The 20,366-nt window shown below is 33.0% G+C and overlaps 1 protein-coding gene across 1 annotated transcript; it reads left to right on the top strand.

The window, feature by feature from the left end:
- Positions 1 to 5,266: 5,266 nt before the first annotated feature.
- Positions 5,267 to 20,366, top strand: LOC124353964 (28S ribosomal protein S33, mitochondrial). The gene is made up of 3 exons (XM_046804053.1): positions 5,267 to 5,409; positions 12,346 to 12,470; positions 20,041 to 20,366. Exons 2-3 carry the CDS (start codon positions 12,354 to 12,356, stop codon positions 20,296 to 20,298), a joined length of 375 nt encoding a protein of 124 aa, XP_046660009.1. The 5' UTR covers positions 5,267 to 5,409; positions 12,346 to 12,353; the 3' UTR covers positions 20,299 to 20,366.

Genomic DNA, 20,366 nt, shown 5'->3' with positions numbered 1-20,366 from the left:
CCTTTCTCCATAATAGTGTTCCTTGTCACTTCTTTCGATCCTCTGTAAACAAAAAACAATTGTAGCAATAGTGTGTCATTGCGTCACAAAGCATCCAAAGTTTAATACCCCATCTGTGGTGTTTTTTTCGGCATGTATTGTCTAAGTTGTGTGTGAGCCTTTAGAAGCAATGATGCTTTCATCAATAGAAATATTTTTATCAGGGGTAAAATAATGTTGAATAAAACGGTTTTACATGGTCAACTAAGGGGTCGAATCTAGCACAAGGATTGTATTTGGTTGGCCAGGTTTAGCGAGATTAGTTGATGTCAACCATATGGAAAAAACTGTAAAAAATTGCCTGAAACTCTGTTGCGTTTGAAATCATCACTTGAAAAATATGGTTATGTATTGCGAAGAGCTTGTCCACAGTAACTATAAAATTGTTGGTTGTTTCTTTAGGCCCATATTTATCAAAACAGCAATGAAAGCCTCTGAATTTCCAATAAGCTATACGGTCGGTTTCCAGTTTTTTGGGCACGACTGTGGGGTTTTAGGGACTGTGATGGTAGGCTAAAAATTTTTTGCATATTGATTTGTGTATTTTACAAAAATATCTAACAATCCTACAGTGAAAAAAAAATAATTGCCAGTATGTCATGGGAGAAGAGTTTCTTGGGGGTGCATGTTTGATCCAGGAACCTCTCCGAAGGCAAATGGCTTTTGGAATCCTTGGTCATTTATTTCATCGGACATCTACCCACCCTAGAACCATCCTCTGAGTCACTTTCAGAACTGGATGATCAGTTGGTAACATTCCTAGGTCTTTTCCTAGGTCTTCCCCTAGGCCTAGATTGTGGTGGAGTTTAGGGACTAGGCCTAGGATCAGCCTCTCATCGCTAGATGACGACACAGGGGGTCGGGTAAAGCGGCTAAGTGTTAGTCTAGGATTCAACTAATACGGTGTGGGAAGGGCCGCGGTTGATCAAATGAATCTTCAGGGAAATAGTCCGGGTCAACATCAGTGTCATCAGCAAATAAATATCACTGCTGTTATCGTCACTCTCAATGTTTTCAACATCAGACACGAAAATCATCACTTATATAATCCTCTTCAAGAAGTTGCCTAACTGTCCCTTCACTTACTGGCGATTTTCGGTGTTTCTTCTGTTTCAATTTTCAAATGAAAAAAATAAACAATTACAAACAAATTAACTAATGAAAACACGTCTAAGTAAAATAAACGCAAACCTGACAACAGACATAACCATGAAAAAACCAAACTGAGGTATTAGACGCACCAGTGCTGTCAGCTGTCTGCTTCTCTTTCACAGCACAGACGTTCAGATGTAATTACCGATATAACATTCGGATATATCGAATAAAATCGATATGTCCTCATTGTAAAACAGATGTTCCGCTTTTACAACAAGGGAAAAAGTATAACCTGATTGGTTGATACACAAGGCAAGAAAAAAACCTAAAACGAGACGTCCGTATATACGGACGTTGGCACTTTATGCACAAACGGACGGCGTCCGTATATCGGACGTTGGCAACTCTATGCACAAAATTGTGACGTCCGTATATACGGACGTTGGCACTTAAAGGGTTAAAAATATTGCTAAAAAATGGTTACAACTAAAGTTATAATTACTGCAGCGATTAAATATATGGCATAGCTTGTTTTGGAACAGTAACTATGATTTAGATGCTTTTGGAAAATTACTCTCCGCCATTTGCTTTTTAACTTTGGTTCCAAAACCAAGTTTTAAATTGTGTTTACCATTCCAAACTAAGTTAAAAAAACAGAAATTATAATTATTAAATCCTTTTTTCTCAAAACATTGTAGCCTATATTGTTAGGTAAAGTTAGGTTAGGATTAATGAACACAATGTATTCATTTTCAATACAAAACCATGAATTTATTTATCTACAGAGTTTATAAAATACAATGTGTCGTTTATTAAAAATATTTTCACTCAATCATAGGCTCATCCTCTTCATTTATTTCAAAATATCATCATCATTCTATCTTCTTCGCCTTGATTGGGTGGTAGGTAGCTGGAATAAGTCCTTGAAAAACTTCAACTTTGGCTCCCGTTGCCAGTCATTTCCATAGTGGAGATTTAGCAAGCATTTCACATCATTGATTTTTTACTTGTTTCACTGGGTTGTCCTTCTTGTTCACTCTCAAAACTGCATTGTCAAAATTTTTCCCCCTTTTCATTACTTGACTTACTCTCGCCGATTTTCAAATACATAGTTTGCTTTACCTCGTACCAGGATGGAGTTTGGATTACTTTTACTTCTTGAAAAAGATAAATTTCTTGGCCTTTTGAAATTGAAAATGCCATTGTCCTGGTTTTTTTTAGAACAGCATCGGTTAGAGTTTTCCAATCACTCACAGGGCAATCCGTCCCAAGTTTCACAACAGTACAGTGCTTTTCAATTATTTCAGTGTACTCATTGGGATTGTTGATTACACTCTGATCTTGAAATTTCCTTTCAAGTACTCCAAACACTCTATCAGGGGGAAAAGAAATGAAGAATGGCGACTACCGGAAAGAGTAGTACAACTTTAGTAACATGTTTAGGTGCATTTTCAGGAGCCAATGAGCAATCATACCGACAACAGTTGTGTTCTTGTTTTGGCCACCACAGCCGTCAGAGAAAAAAGTTTTTGACTGTGGTGACATTTTCCATTGTTAAGCGCTTGTTAACCTGTGGTAAACAGCAGATGCAATTTGACTGGACCCTTTTGCATACTGGTTTTCAGTCCAGAGGTAAGAAAGGTGTTTTCTGAATTCAAGAGGACTTTAGAATGTCCCTCACCAAAATCACAAAATTTATATGATATAGCTGGCGGCTGATTATAGTATGCGGCTTGGTCGGTATTTTAGGAAGGACAAGATTTTTCTGACAATCATAGCTCAGAATAAGCTCTTTATTCATTATTTTTCTTTGCAAAAGTTTGTAGAATTTTGTGCTGCACGGGACTTTGTGGGCTTTTAGGTTTAGCTTTAGTGTTTCACGCTTGCCTGCAATCTTTTTTCTGTGGCTAGTTCACACTCAAGCCTTGTGCAGGTTGGAACACTTATCAGTGTACGGTGTGGGGCTAGTAGGGGACCTGTACCGGGGCCGAGTGTGTCAAACAATGTTAAGTTCTCAGAAAAAACAAGCCTGAAAAAGTCATACTCACACTTTAATTCTTCAGTTGGATGCTGCTCAATATACATTTTCCACATTTTTGTAATGTTAAGCTCACTTGGAAGGTATTGCCTATGCTTGTTTTTTCGCTCTGCAATAGTGTTTTTGTACTGGAATAAATGTTTTAATAAAAGATTTGATGCTGTCTTTCTTTATATTATATTTATCAACTTGGCGTGCTCCTCCACGAGTCTCCAAAGGTACTCGGACGCCTGTTTCCAGGTACTTTTTGCAAATCAATTGCACTCGGTTTTTACTCTCTTGCAAAATTGTACAGTAGTGCTGCCCGACATACTTGTAACATTCTCAGTTTTGTTGTTCCTCATTTTAGGTAAGAAAAAAAGTCAGTACTTACATTTCTTTTTTTATTTGATACCTTCTGGAAGACGAGTACCTTTTTGCTGAGGAAACAATGACGTGCTGAAGAATAAAATTCTTCTTTGATTGAAGGTCAGCGATCTTTATAGTATTGCTGATGTATCTTTCTATACATCCTGCAGGGAAAGTTCTGCGCTGGCAGCGGTACTTACTTGTGGCCGGGTTGCCGAATGTTTACAACTAGGCATCTGTGGAAATCCCTTCGGGCGGTGTCTAAAACAAAAATAGGATTATTAGTTCTCCTTTACCTTTAAAAAAATTACTAACCTGTAATAAAATAACAAAAATATAGATCGCAATCGTTGTCAAAAACTGTTGTGTAGTTAAGTTAGGGCCTAAGCTGGAATTACTTTAGGCTGGTTGAGATTAAGTAGTTTAGTTGCGGTTATAGGTTAGTTAGTTGAGGTTAGGTTAGCTTAGTTGAGGTTAGGTTATTTTAGTTCAAATGAGTGTTAAGATTAGGCTAAGTTTAGTTTTCTTTACCACCAAATGTTGTTAACTTACTAGCAACTTTTTGCAACAGTTTTCTTCCATGCTCTTTTCGTTTTTCTTCCTTTTCTTTGCAAAGGGCAGGCATCTCTTCTACCAACTCTACTTGTTCCACCATTTTGTGGAGTTTCCACTGTTATGTCCATTATATTGACATTTTCTTGGTTGAACAATTACAACTTCAGCATTTATAATATCAATACCAACGCCTTCAGCTACCTTCTAAAATACCTCCTGTATGTTCCAGCCTCCATGTTTATGACACACAACAAATCAGGAGCTTTTAAAATATAATGTTAAATAATTGAGTGCTATTGCTTCTCTATAAAACACTATTTTAGCCTTTGAAATTTAAAATTAGCCAACAAAATAAAACAATTAATTTCAGAAGGAAAAATGATCAGCAGTTCCCTATAGGAAAAGTCTTTTGGGATTTAACTTATTTGACACAGAATACATGTAACATTGTAAGTTATTGTAGTTTGATATAGCTGGTTTTGGAACATTGTCCATCTGTGCAGATATTATGAACAATGTTTTTTGGAAACGAATTGGCTATAGGATATAACTGATTTTGGAACAAACCTTCACTTTTAAATATTTAATTTTAAACAGTTTTTAACTGGTTTTGGAACATTTTGAAGTGACAAATCTGTAGCCTAGGTAATACAGAAACTCAATGTCATCAATATCTCAACTTTTTTTAAAATTTTTGCGGATTTAGCCTGTTTTCGGCATTTGGCGACTCAAATAAGGAATCATATATTTTCAGTGGCACAGGTAAAAGATTGCATAAGATCTTGTCTTTGTAGAAGAAGTGATAGTGGCAAAAGATCGTGATACAAGGCAGTGCTGACAAGGTACTTTGGTTTGATTGTATGAAATTTAGGACAATCAACAATAAACTTGATACCCTATATGACTAAGATTCGAAATATATTCAATAGATCAACTGTGGAAAGAAGATTCTTCAATATGTGTCATGTTTAATACCCATAAACATAAAAAAAATCGTTTCACCTAATAACATAAATTTCAAAGACAAAATTGAACAGTTCCACCAATCTCTGTAGTAATATCAAACATTAAATTTACAAGAGCATAATATGGAAAATATTTTATAGTACTCTTATAAAATATAATCAAGTGCAGTTATAACACATAACAATTTATTTAATATGTAGTATCACAAGATTATGTTGAATGTCAAAAGCGTCATGACTACACTTCAAGCCTATACTTTTACAGTAAAATAAAAATGACGTAAACCAGTACAGCTGATGGGGATTAGATGGATTTTGATGTTGACTGTTGTTTACTTTCTTAACATAACCAAATTCTTTAATAGAAAGGTAAATTATATTATAGTGTATTATTCTTTTTGTGTCTCTATAAATAATATTGGATTTATATTGTTCCTTATCTAAATTATTTATGCATTATTATTAAATATTGTGTAGCCTATGTATGCACTTCCATGTTCAAACTCCTGTGAGAGGTAGACATATAACAGGGTAGATTTAATTTATATTGTGATTGATTTAATGACAATCTGGATCCAACAAGATAAATATAATAACTCAATTATAATTAATCCTTACTTTAACTTATATTGCTCACATTTATATGAAGGCTGTTGATACGTATAATAACTATATTATAATCAATTCTTACTTTAGTTTAACTTAAATTGCTTATATTTCGAGTACACTTTAATAAGCGGGCCTACACTCCTTGTTCAATTGATATTATCGAATGGTTCGATTGTATTTATCCGAAGAATAATTCGATATTACAATTTATTTAACCTATTATAGCCTATGATTTCAACTTATTAGCTATAGTAATTTTAATGTAAATAATAAACAACAAGAAGTTACTAATATTTTGAGACTTTATGTAAGATATTTCTCAAAAATGACGATATTTGTTTAAGTAGCTTCAACATTTGGGTTTGGCTGACTGGTAACACATGGGGAGAATTCTTTCTTCCATTTCACAAAAGCGGTTACTTATTGATATTGAACTGGGCAAGTTATAAATATTGTAAAATTTCTTAGATATCTAAGTCTAGGCCATATTTAGTTTTGTTTTTTTGTATTGTTATATTAAAATATGTGTATTTAACATTGTAATAAACGAGATTCTTCTTGTTAGGGTAATTTATTATAACTCTTATTGTGTACGATTTTTTCATATCACAAAGTTGGATAATATATCGAACAATTCGACAAAAACAACCGAATAACGAGTGTAGGCCGGTTATTAAAGTCTCCCCTCAATCTCTTCAATCTGACGTGGACTACACGTTCTAGAAATCAATTGTTCAATAATAGCAATCGAATAAAGAGTGTAGGCCGCTTAAGTCTCCCTCATATTTCTATGTAGGGAATTTGATTAGAGATGGAGTCAAGTAAATGTTGCTAATTTGAGTAAAAATTATATTTTGGAAAGAAAATTTCTTTAACAAGGGGTTATTAAACATACTATATTCCAAATAAACGTGGCTTTATTTTTATTAGTATTTGTAGTTTATAGAAACTATATGACTTTTCACCCAAGAACTGGCAACTAAATTACCTTTATTAGCAGACCACTTTTCCAGGTTTTGCAAGGGTATTTTATAAAATATGTACGAAATGCTAAAAAATATTTGATTAGGCATTGTTTTATCTTTTATTTTTATTTTTTTATTAAAATTGTATTTTTTACTATGCATATTTTTATAAGTAAAATGGTTTTGTTTTTTTTTAATTTGAAACTTTTAAATATTTTTTATTTTGTTTTAGGGGGGTGGGGCCATACCTACAGAAGTTGTATATTTGTACTAGATCAAAATTCCAAAATATAAAAATTATTTATACATTCCTTTAGTTTCAGAAATTATATAGTTGATGTACTTATTTAATACATTTTTATTTTTATTTTTATATCGATAAAACTTGCATCAGATAATTTTTTTATGAAAATTTACATTACCCTAAAAACATACTTTATTACAACAATAATAGTTATTCCTTACATGAAACAGTATTATATCACATCAAGAGTTAGCAATAACATAAAATGTATCAATAAGAAGTAAAAGTACAAAATTATGTATGTATTATTTGTTTACATTACTTTATATCCTCAAAGTTAGAAGCAATGTTCAGATTTTCTTCTCATTTGAAAAAAAATACAAGTTTATTTATCCACTAAGCACATTCTGTATTGTGAACACATATCTGTAATTGTTTAAAAAATGTATTTACAAAAATGTACAATTATAAATCTAGTTTCGGTTGGGGCACTGAGATCTTACACTACCTAATCAGATTCACCACCGCTGTCATGGTCTACTGGTTCAATTTTCTAACAAATTTCTTGTACCACTAGATTGATCTCAATAGTTCCTATCCATTTCAAATGCAAATAATGTTGGTAAAATTCAAGATATAAAATACATAAAACTTGTTAAACTACAAACTTGAAACTCCTAACTTAGGCCTACATAGATTGTGAAATTTGGGTTATTTTGAAACAAAACACTAATTATTTTTTTCACTATATCACTTCTGTGAAAGAGAAATACTTTTGAAAACATGTTTATACCACTTGACTAAATAAAACTTCAAATAATATTACATACTAGCAAAAAGAAACATAAACAAACAAACTAACCATTACGTAAACAACAAGAAATGAGAAAAATGAAGTATGATATTTTTCTCTCCGACTTGTATCAAAGGTCTAAAAGTACTGAACTTAATACTAATTGATACATTTATCTATCCGCTTTGGAATGCTACCATTACCTTCATTGAAAAGCATTATAGTTACTTTATAAAGTGGCTTTTTCTTGGCGATGTTTGACCGTTGCTGCGGCAATGGTCATTTGTTGTTAAGAATGATACAACGTTGCTGCAGCGATTGTCACCAGTTCCTGGGTTAATATTTATGAACCACTTTAAAATATTTTACTATGCTGCTTTTAACCCTTTGATTATCAGACTGTCTTTGTACGGTTAATGTTATTAATAGTGCCAATTATGCTATTGAATAATAGTGCTATGTTTTTATTGAAAACTGACAGATTTTTTTATTAATTATTTCAAAGGTAAAACTACTGTATTTTTCTTTTATTTCATATGAAAAATCAAATCATGAATTCTTCTGGACCTTCATGAGGGTCTCTTTTGTCAGTCACTTGAGCCTTTGTAAGAAGATATATCTCACATCCGAAATTTCGTGAAATAAACTTTCCTCAAATAAGTCGCTTTCTGTGACTCTGTTACCTGTTCCTGTTTATATAAAATTCTGTAAAACTGTGTTAATGGAGTTTTTATTCTGGGATGAGTAAGATAAGGGGGCCTGGTTTTACAGCTTAGTATCACTGATACTTCATACATAAAAAATTATAACTATCAATCAATATCAGCATTTCTAAAATATTAAATAGGATTGGGGGGGGGGGGCACTAATAAGTGACCTACACTCGTTAGTAGGTTGTTATTATTGAGCAATTTGATATATTATCCATCTTCGATATTATATAATATAGTAAGGAACAACAATTATAATACATTAACAACAAAAATAATAGACTACAAATTTTAATAAAATAAATCTAACAGTAATATTAAAAAATAACAAAACCAACATTTGCCTAGACCTACATATCAGAGAAACGTTAAAGTGATTATTGGTTACCTGGATAGCAGTGAGTAGTAAGTAATCACTTTTTAATTGGTCAACATGTTTTGTCAGAGTGAGAAAATGAGTTCTTCGTGTAATTGTGTATTATTTTAAAATAAAAAAAAACGATTTTTATGTAATCGGAAGTTACCATGTGATATATTATAAGTATATAATACGTACATACGAAAATAGGAAGTTATGGTTACATTAGTTTTGCTTATTTATTAAATTTATGTTTTTTTTTACATTAGTTATTCGTTTGTAGAAAGTTTAGTTAAATTTGCTTTAATTATTTTCAAGTTTATTTTTATCCACACAGATAATGAGATCCCCCTTTATTAACCCATCGTCTTCCAAAACAGTATAACATTTCAAGGGATTAAAATGACAAATAATGAATTTTAGAACATTAAAAGTGGAACTAATTTTCTTACAAGATAATAGGAAGTTATGGTTAGGTGAATTTACAGTATTTGTTTGGTTTGTCAAGTTGCATTTCTTATTTAGCAGTAGTCTAATGGCCAGATCATCTAGAATTTGATCTTTTAGTGATAGGTACTACCTCAAGGGATGTTTGTCATATGTCGTCAAAGGTGTTGTGCTGATGGCCAGGGCTGATATAGCGTAATGGCTGACGTCAACAGCAACTAATACGAAGTTGACTCATGATCATAACAAGAACCATGTGATGCCTGTAGAACAATGAAATATTCTGTGCAACAAAAGTGGTTCCACTGTTAATGTTCTATAACTTCGTTACTTGTCATTTTTCCAACCTTATAATGTCTTGTTCAGAAGAACGATAGCAAAAGGTTGATAACGTGAAACTCGTCTTTTGCCACTTTAGCCATTGTGTTTACAATTGACAAGGATTCTTTCCCAGACAGGCATAATTCTCAAGGTGATTTGAGTTCATGCAGGGTGGGGTAAATATCCCTCCGACGGCCACTGAGCCTTCCCGCTAAAGTGTGTTATACCGGTCATCGTGTTGACAGAACAAAATGAACAACTGAATGTGATGACCGAGTGAACGAAAGGATCCACTTGTAAAAAAGTGTTCGAATAGAGGAAGAAACAGCATATTGTACAGTGAATGGATAGATATGTAACAATGTATTGTGTCAGAAATCTACTCACTGTAAGTAGATCTATTAAAGCTGACAAAAAATGTAATTTTAAGTTACCAAATACATTACTAAATATTGTAAATGTTAATAATGTAAATATTATATACCATTGTATATAATATTATGAACCTGGTTGATTGATATGCGTTTGCTTTATCATAAGTAAGGTTATTGCCTTACAGATGTTTTTAAATAAATGACAAAAACTAAACAGACGCATTGCTCGTTTGCAAATAATTTATTTTTATAAAGAACAAGATATTTTATATCCAACCGATTAACTTCCACCACTTTTCACAATACCCTGATTCCCTACACCGCCTGTTGAGTTATACGATTATGGTTTTATTCTTAATCGGTTAGCAGTGAACGAAAGGAACGGCTGAACAATTTTGGGGACCTAATGTAACCTAACGCATAAACTTTACAGTTTTAGTTAGTTCCATATGATGTTAAGCTATTTTTCATGGATAAGGGTTTTATAATTAATTTTATAATATTGTAAGTTTTAACTACCTATCATTAAAAATAATATATCTGATTTGAAAAAAATATCAAATTTATTCAGTTGGCATAAATTAATAAGTGAACGAAACGTTCGAAGTGAACGGGTCTTTTGAAACACTCGGTTCGAATTGAATGGGTCAAGACCGAATGACACATGTCTATTGGCCACTGCCACTGCGCGGCTAACCTCACAACAAAATGCAAGCTCCCTGGATACGTCTATAGCTACATTAATCTGTTCAATTAATATTTTACGCTTAGACTGTGATAATTGTATATACCTACACACAAAAATATAATATAGTTATAGAGCAGGTAAAGTAGCTGCAGTGTAAACAAAACTGTGTGAGTGAGACACGATCCACACAGCTGATAAACAGATACAAGAAGGTGCTGGTCCCACTCCCCACCACAACCCCCCGCCAGAGGAGGGCCCCTCCTGCGCGGTACTGCTCAGAAATTTGCTTCTGCGCAGGTTTCTTTGCAAGCGGTTTATCTATAGAGTCTGCCGCCATTCCATTCCTCAAACTTCTCATGACTGTTCGCCAAGAACTTTCAACTGTTTATATCTCACAATTTCCTCATATTCATCCACCATTTACAGATTCTATGAAAATTAGTTACTTCTTTTTTATTGCTTACATTAAACATTTCTATAATTAATAAGTTCAAATCACATGTTTAGTTAAATAAACTGTAATATAAAATTCTTCATTTGATAAAAATAACTAGTGTAGAGTGCTTAATAAAGTTTTTTCCAGGATCAGTTTAATGTTGAAAAGATTAATTTAATATATACAATGGAACAACATAATTAATAATAAAGGAACCATAACCACCAAACGAACAATTAGGATAGGTAGGCCTAATAGAAATAATCTTATTTAAATAAAAAATAAATCATAACAACAAAACAGACATTTTGAAACCAATCAAAACTCAGTTTATCGTCTTTGAACACTATTTTGGTTAGTTTTCTAAAGTTAACTAACACTTTTATTTCCATACTTCCAAATCTTTACCATATGTTATTTTAATATCTATTATTTAGAAAAATGTAAATATTTATTCACTTGTGAAGTTTCCTGATGATGGAATCATTGATTCTGAAAGGTCTCGCAAGAATAAAACTAATATTGGAGAATTTGTATTCATTTACTATTGATATTAAACTAGATTTTTGGCAAAACTTTACTTAGCATCACCTGATGTAGTATCAATAAGAACATGGTAGTTACAAGACCTCAGATCTGGAAATTATACAGTTTTTCTTCCCCACATTATGCTGTTAAGACACATCAATTGAGTGTTTAGGAAAATTCTAGTCAAAGTGCTGTATCCTGTCCTATTACTCAAGAATAGAATCCACATGATCTTCAACAGAGAGAGATAATTTTAAATTCTTAATATAAAAGCGAAACTGTTTTCTAGCATTACATAACTGAATAGTATTCTTGTGCAAGTTAGGTTCTAACACCTCCAAGAGAAACACCACCTGTAACAAGAATTATTTTGAAATCTTAAGATTCTTCCAAGTGCCATTTGTTTCAAGTTTCTTTATAATTTAAATTATTTAGAGCTGAGTTCATTTTTCAATACTGTGTATTAAACTTTAAATTTAAATTTTATTTAAATATATATAACATGTAGTAATCAAGTATTAAACATGTTACACATTAATTCAATTTAGAATAAGTAATACATTTTGCAGTATATAGGTTCTGAAAATTGAAAGTTTATCTAGTCATAGAAGGAACCTATAGTCACTGTGGGGAGTTATGCTTTCTGTTGTAGTTTCGTATGTTTATACACACTGCTGGTAAACATTCTTACATTTTCTTAGTCACTGCCTAGTATTATTACAATCTCCTAATTAGTTGAGATAGAAACAAAAATTAGGCTAGCAGAGTGTTTATGTACTTTTTATAAATTTGTCGTATTGTCTTTCAATAATCTTTGTGTGGACTGTTTCAGGAGGAGAAATGTATCAATATTCAGAGTTAATAAAACTTTCAACAAGCTATGCTCAGCGTATGAACAAGCTGAGCCGTCGTATTTTTGGTGAAGCAGTCCGGGACACAACTGCTAGCTCCAGGAAGGTAGGTACTACAACCAGTTAGGTCATCTGCACACAGGTCGATTGTTTTGCAACACGAGTTTGAAATCAGTTTACAACCACAATCAGTTGCGGTCTCTACACACGAGAGCGACTGATTCTAAACCAGATGGCGATCTCAAGCAGACAGATTTTATTTCAGTAGAGTTATATTTTAAGTTAATTCATTACATTCATAGTTATTTCTCATTAAAAAATTGTAGACATCATGTCAAGTAGTAGTTCAGATGAGGAAGCAATAGTAGCCTATTACGAACGTGACAAGCAACGAAGAGCACGAAGGAAATATTGGTGTTATCCTTATATATTCGATCCAGGTTGTTCATAGCAGCTGAACAATTAAATCAGACTAACAGCAAGTTTATAGCTTTCTACAAGATTTTCAAAGAATTGTATTTGGAATCAGTAAGGATGGTTGCTTGTTCTATAGAGGAGATGAACACAAATATGAAGGAATGTGTTTCCACGGAAGAAAGAATAATAATCGATAGGAGGTATGATTTTTACATTTAATATTTAGTAGACAAATACAAAATTACAATTTAAAAATAATAAAGACACGAGAAAAAAGTTACTTTATTTACCATGGTTATTTTACATGTTTTTGGATATAATAATCACTGGTGTTGGTATCCTGTGTGAAATCGGTATAAACTGAATCGCTGTTGGCTGCTGCAACTGTGACACAGGTAACTCTATCATTATTCACATCAATCAAAAGCAGGGCTGGCTGTAGAGGTGCTTGAAACATCAGATGCAAGTGAGATGCTAGAATGAGGTGATAGCTGTGGGACTACAGATGGGGCTGATATCTCATCAATAAGAGTTAATACCCTGTGTTTAAATTGTTTTATTTGTGAAACAGTTAGTTCTTCCAGCTCAGGTATCAAGCTAAGAAGATACATTTTAAAAGCCTCTTTCTTGTTGATATCATGTTTTAAGCTTACATAAGCATATTATGTTTCAATATTAAGGATTACCCAAGAAATTCTGTTATTTTCACACACAGTAATATTATTGGTTACCTTAACATTTTATAAAAATTTTGAAATTAATGCCTTATTACTTGGTGTTTTACAAACGAGAGGCAATTACTGGTCCAACAATAATTTACAATCAAGAGGCAGATGCGGTTCCCTTCCCCTATTTCCCCCACCACCAACCACACAATCCTCGGAACAACATCTACCGCTTAATTGTACAGGGTATAGATAGGACCAATACATGTATATACGTGGACCAGCATGTAGCTAAAAGTTTATATATAAAATATTAGCACACATTTGTTAAGCAAGTTATAAAACATAATTGTATGCCCAGAAAAAATCATGAGGTGGTTATATTAAGGTTTAAATAAAAGGCTTGATGGACCTGCATAGTCCGCTGTATAACACAAGACCATCAAGTGCCTCGTTTCTGTAAAAATATATATATACATATTGTCATTGAAATGTTTTTTGCGTAATATTATGTCAGTAGCACACTTACACAATCGCTATGAACATAATATTATGTCAAAAATCATAAAGGGGTAAACAGCTCCACTGCGGCTCTATCCTGAGTGATCCTTAGTAGTCTAATAAGACAGCAAGTGCACTAGGGCGTCTGTAACAGTCATCATGTTAAAGTAATGATGTTTATAATTAAGTTGTATAGGCATAAATGTAGTTCTCTGCTTATTATGGGTTGTGAAAAAATTATGTAGATTTTTAGTACATATATGATAACAATTTACAACTAATAACCCATTCTATTGTTACAAATTTGTAATCAAAAGCTGAGGGAATCAACAATATATTACTACAATATTTTAGTAAAATTTCTGTTACTTGCCTGAACTAAATTCGTCACATATATTATAACAGATTTAACCTTATAGTAGGTAACATGATAACTTGTGTTAGTTTCACTATATTTAATATTTCTTTTCTATATTCTTTATTATATTTATCACAAAACATAAAATAGATTACACCATACTATACAAATATGAATTATGAAATAATACAAAATATTAAAATAAATGAAAATAAAAACAAATTAAGCTTAAAATTTACATGATCTAGTCATTAGTTTTAAAAATGACATAAGTTGAAAAGTAAATTTAAAACTTGATAACAATGTCAATTTTAAACAATCAATTACATTATACAATTACAATTACAGTCGTAATGATTCTTTTGTATCACAATGTATTGATACTAACAGAATCAGTATTTAGTGAGAGTGATGACTACATTGCACGTGTGTTGATACAAGACTGATCAGCTGGTACCTGTATTAGTGCTGCGCGTCACAGAGCAAGTGTTGTTTTGTTTGCATTTATCAGTTTCAGAGTGTTTAGTAACAACAACCATGTATTACAATTTAAAGACTGTGCTAGCATTATTTTGATAAATTGTATTTAAACTCAGATTTAGATTACAAAGTAGTTGTTACAATTTTAAATTTAGGGCCATTTTAAGAAGGCTTTTATTGGTATCATCGTTTTACCTTCATCTCAGCACTCACATCCCTGACACCCCTTCTTCCATTTCATGGTGAAAGTGAGACGAATTAGCAATCCGATTTTGTAAAATAATAATTTAGTTGTGTGGACAACTATTTCAACATCTTTTATTTTCGTAAAACTGAAAAGTTGTTGTTCCCTTAACATTCGTATGACTTTCAAGGCTTACTTCAGTCCCCCCCCCCTCTATTTACCTTAGGACAGTATATTATAGGTGAGTAGTCATAGTGCAACACTCTAACTTTAAAGATAATTATTTGATCATTTACAGTCAAGAAATAAGTTGAGGTCCATGTACATCAGATTTACTGTATGAATCTTTACTTTAACAGAGTATAGAAAATTATTTAAACCCTTTTCTCAGCAGACCATGGGGCTAATGATCAATAAACATGTTTAATTTATTGTATATTTTCAATATATCTATAAAAATAGTGTGCACCATGTTATGCACACTTTCTGCTCAAGTACATACCATGTGCTCATGCAGTGTGTGGAATACTGTGTGGCCATCTATAAAAAACCAACAAATCCTTGTACTTAACTACAGCCCAGGCAGTACAGCAGCATAGGGTTATACGCTTGAGACATGCAGCAAACACAATTCATGTTGCGGTCTGGTACATGTCCATTACTTGTGATCAGATCTGATAAACATGGTCAATATGATGTGTGTGAGCTGTGGCTTAATCTTTAAAAAAATCCTCCTGGGACTCAACCTGATAACCTACTGACAATTATGATCATAATGTTAATCTATAAGATATATATTATGACCCTTTAAAAGCAATTCTAATTACTGATTATATGAAAAAATATTGAATTACATTTTTGCCATCATTTGATAGATATTTAATCCTTACATTATTAAATACACAATAATACAATGATTTAAAATAAAGCTAAAAATTCATTTAATCTCTGACAGATTTTAAAAAAATTCGTAAAGTTGACTTCATGATTACAGTACACAATATTCAAGAATAGAATAGAATAGTTTATTGGCCACAAAATATTTCAAGCAAATACATAGGCAGGTCCGAATAATTCATGTTACAGTTTACGTTTTGCTACTTAAAAAAGTCATTTTCAGTCCATTGATACATAGTCCGATACATAGGCAGGTCCGTATAATTCATGTTACAGTTTTCATTTTACTCCTTATCATTTAGTCCATTCATGTTATAATTCATGTTACAGTTTTCATTTTACTCCTTAAGAAAGTCATTTTCAGTCCATTGATACATAGGCAGGTACATGTTACAGTTTTCAGTCATTTTCAGTCCATTGATACATAGGCAGGTCCGTATAATTCATGTTACAGTTTTCATTTTACTCCTTATCATGTCCATTGATACATAGGCAGGTCCGTATAATTCATGTTACAGTTTTCAACTCCTTAAGAAAGTCATTTCCAGTCCATTGATACATAGGCAGGTCCGTATAATTCATGTTACAGTTTTCATTTTACTCCTTAAGAAAGTCATTTTCAGTCCATTGATACATAGGCAGGTCCGTATAATTCATGTTACAGTTTTCATTTTACTCCTTAAAAAAGTCATTTTCAGTCCATTGATACATAGGCAGGTCCGTATAATTCATGTTACAGTTTTCATTTTACTCCTTAAGAAAGTCATTTTCAGTCCATTGATACATAGGCAGGTCCGTATCATAATTCATGTTACAGTTTTCATTTTACTCCTTAAAAAAGTCATTTTCAGTCCATTGATACATAGGCAGGTCCGTATAATTCATGTTACAGTTTTCATTTTACTCCTTAAAAAAGTCATTTTCAGTCCATTGGCTCAATAAAAACTCGTTTACTGAATAAAAAGCATTACTTAACAAGAAATTGTAGAGTTTAGATTTCAAAGAACAGTCACCATTCATTTCATTTTAATTGACAACTTATTAATTACTTTAACTTAATGTGTACCAAATTTTAGTTTATAACCTTAACTGTTTTCAATATTTCTCTACACATGTTAAGTCCAATTTAGTTTTGGGATGAAACTACATATTTTACTTGTTTACTCCAAAATAGCATTTCCTTCATTTCTGGAAGGTTGATTAATCTTGTAAAATAAAAAATAAAATATTTTTATTTAAACAACAATTTTATTTTCATGTTCTCTATATTATTTTCTTTTAGGACAAAGAGCAAAAGACTTATTTAGCAAGACTTTTAAAAACTATTTTTATAAAAATCATTTATGAGGAATAACTTTTATTTTAAAGCAACTTTATGATTTAAAAAAAACATTTTTTCTAAAGAAAATTTAACAATAAAATTTCTTTCACTCAGTTGCTCGGTAGTTATTTTTTCAAAACTTCAAATATACAATATCTAATCATAAAATATAAATTGGTAATCATAGATCCATCTGTGCTTTTGTGGTATGTGTCAAATTGCTGATGTTATCGTTCATTATCTTCCTAAAATACTAATATTACTAAGAGATTAAAATAAATAAGAACTAATTGAGAATTAGCAGCAATAGTAGAACAGTAGAACAGGTTTGTATATCTTACAATAAAACAACTGCGCAGTAAGCTAAAATGTCAACATGAGCCAGCAGTTGTTTTTTATCAGACAGCGTGTGGTCTGAGTAATCAGACAACAAACGTTTCATTTCCAAGACTTGTGTAGAAATTAAACCATATTCAACTGGTTCTGAAAAAACTAGAAATATAAAAGGTCAATTCTTATGGCCACCAAGGGATTATTTCTGACTAAAAACAAGTTAGCAGTAAGTCACACAACACAACAGCCCCAAGGAAGGTTCACTTTTGGCTGGTTTATACCTTCCAGTTGAACCTACTGGGTACAGCAAAAACGGATGTGTCACTTAAATGTGGGCAACTCTATGGATGTCTAGGAGCAGCACATCCCTAACCGCACAATTAGGGTTAGTCTAATGCAGAAGAATGACATAGAGGGACTAAGGGTTAAAGACAGTTTGCTAGCTTAGACATTAGGGTGTGCCATTCCTGCCTGCTTTGACCGGAGAGGCTAGTTCAAAGCTGGAGTTCCTTCTTTCAAGGTGACATGACAGATTAATGACCAAAATCCATCCTCATTCCTGTCTGAGACAGCCCTTACCTCCAACCTTGCTCATCCAGAATATCCTTCAGGAAGCTGCTCAAAGGTTCTTTTAGAACTAAAAATACAGAATATAGAAATATTTATTTATCAACATCAAGATAAAAATGGTGTCAGTTACAATAAATTACAATATTCAGCTAGGGTCTCTTGCACATGCTTTAAACTCTTCCAAACTATAGACTTCAGCAAGCCACTGCCAAAGTCTTCTCTGAAGTCCATCTGCAGGACCATTCTTTACTTTTGCAGGAAGGAGGTTAGAAAATTTGGCTCCTGTATAAGACGGCTTCTAAGAGTAGAGTGTGATTCTGTGTAGAGACAGATTAAAGTCATTTGGAGACCTAGTGTTATACCTTAGAGTATCACTGTTACAAGGGAGCATGCAGGTGTGTAAGACGGCTTCAGAGATGTAAATTGATACAGCTGTTAAAATTCGATGATTTCTGAGAGCATCCCTGCAGCTTTGCCTTGGTTGGAGATTGGCTAAGACTCTCAAAACACATCTTTGCAATATCAGCACTCTCTGAAGGGTTTTTTTTCCCTGAGAAGATCGCCCCTAAATTATATTTCCGTACTTAATGTATGACTCAAATAAGGCACAATAACATGGTCTGAATCCGCTTTATTGCAAATATTGTAGAGCTTAGTTTAAGGCATAGTGAGTCAATATGGTGATGCCATGAGAGTCGATTATCGAGGATCACTCTAAGATGTTTGGTTGAGGATACAGTGTAAATTTTGGGAGGCCCAAACACATCTTCCAAGAATCAGTTGTGTGTCAATCAATTTCTTCATTAAATACCAGGTCAATGTTTACCTCTCAGGGCAATACTTTTGAGATAGGCTAACACAAATAACATTTTCCACCTCCAGTTGATCGGCCAAATAACTGCTAACCTGCAAGACAGTGTCATCTGCGTACATTGCAGCTTTACAGTAATCTTGTAGCTGGGCGGGAACAGCAGTGAATAGAGCGAACAAGACCCCCAGCACGGAACCCTGTGGTGCTCCCTTTTTTACCAGTAGTGGCTTGGATCTGTAGGCTCTTGTAGTGTCATCTTCAGTTTCTTTCAGCTCAACCATCTGTTTGTAATAGCTTAGATAGCTCTTACACCACCTGTGAGCTGTGTCCATGATCCCTAAGTTGTAAAGCTTCTCCAGAATCAGATTTAATGAAGGCTGTAAAAAGCCTTACTTAAATCTGGAAACATATTTATAGTGGTGTATTAGAGTTTGGCTGTGTTTGCTGTATGAGTTTCTCAAGATAGATTTTTATCGATATAGACAATCATAAACTTATAGACAATCAATGCAGACTCTCTCTACACTGACTTGTTCTAGAAAATCTCAAAAGCAAAAGTACATGTTTTGAGTTTTACTTATATTCATTAAGAATCAACTGACTTTAAAGCAAGTTAATGCTGCCGATAGAGCTATGTGTGTTAAATGTTGAAGAGTAAAAGTCAGAACACTTATTGAAAAAGTTTGTGTTGTTAGCATAAAGTATTATGTGACTGTTTAATACTAGTAGTATATCACTAATCATCAAAATAAACAACACAGACCCCTATAAAGAACCCTGTGGTACTCCATGTTCAATGCGTGCAGGGGCAAGGGTGAGGGTGGACTAGTGCCTGCATGTTGTGAGGATTCCAAATCACCTGATTGACGGAGTGGAAACGTCTAAGATTGACCATATAATTATTTAACCTATTTATTACTGTAGCTTTTATTTCATCATTATCTATGTTATTCTAGTGAATTAACTAGATTCTTCTGTTGTCTGGAGTGAACCTACAAATAATTGTCTTACAGAAACTCATTCCGGTATGCAGCTAATGAATGATGCAGAGTAGTGTTCTATTTGCTTATAGTTTGAGGAAAATGTTTCAAAATGTGATGGCTTGTATGTCAAAATGACAATATATCTGGGGTTTGCAGGTGGTGCGGCTGATGGCACAACAACCAGACAACAAGAATCCAGAGAAGATGGTGTGTTACTATCCCCGCCACGTAGAGACAGGTCTGCTTATGATGAAATTGCGAGAGTATGGGTTGTTCAGAGACGAGCACCAGGACTTCAAGGATGAGATGAAGCGACTGCGTGAGCTAAGAGGGAAGTACAAGTATTCTCCTGCTATCGATGGTTGGCCCGAAGGTTTTGTGAGGAAGAAGAAACAGAAGAAATCAGAAGCATAGATTCTATTAACTGTACAGTTAAAGTACAGTTAATAATTTGTTTGTAAATATAGCAGTTTTGATAAGTT

This window comes from Homalodisca vitripennis, chromosome 2 (genome assembly GCF_021130785.1).
Source record: "Homalodisca vitripennis isolate AUS2020 chromosome 2, UT_GWSS_2.1, whole genome shotgun sequence".
Classification (NCBI taxonomy): Eukaryota; Metazoa; Arthropoda; class Insecta; order Hemiptera; family Cicadellidae; genus Homalodisca; species Homalodisca vitripennis.
Note: the sequence above shows the minus strand (reverse complement) of the source record. Positions and strands in the feature narration are given on the sequence as shown.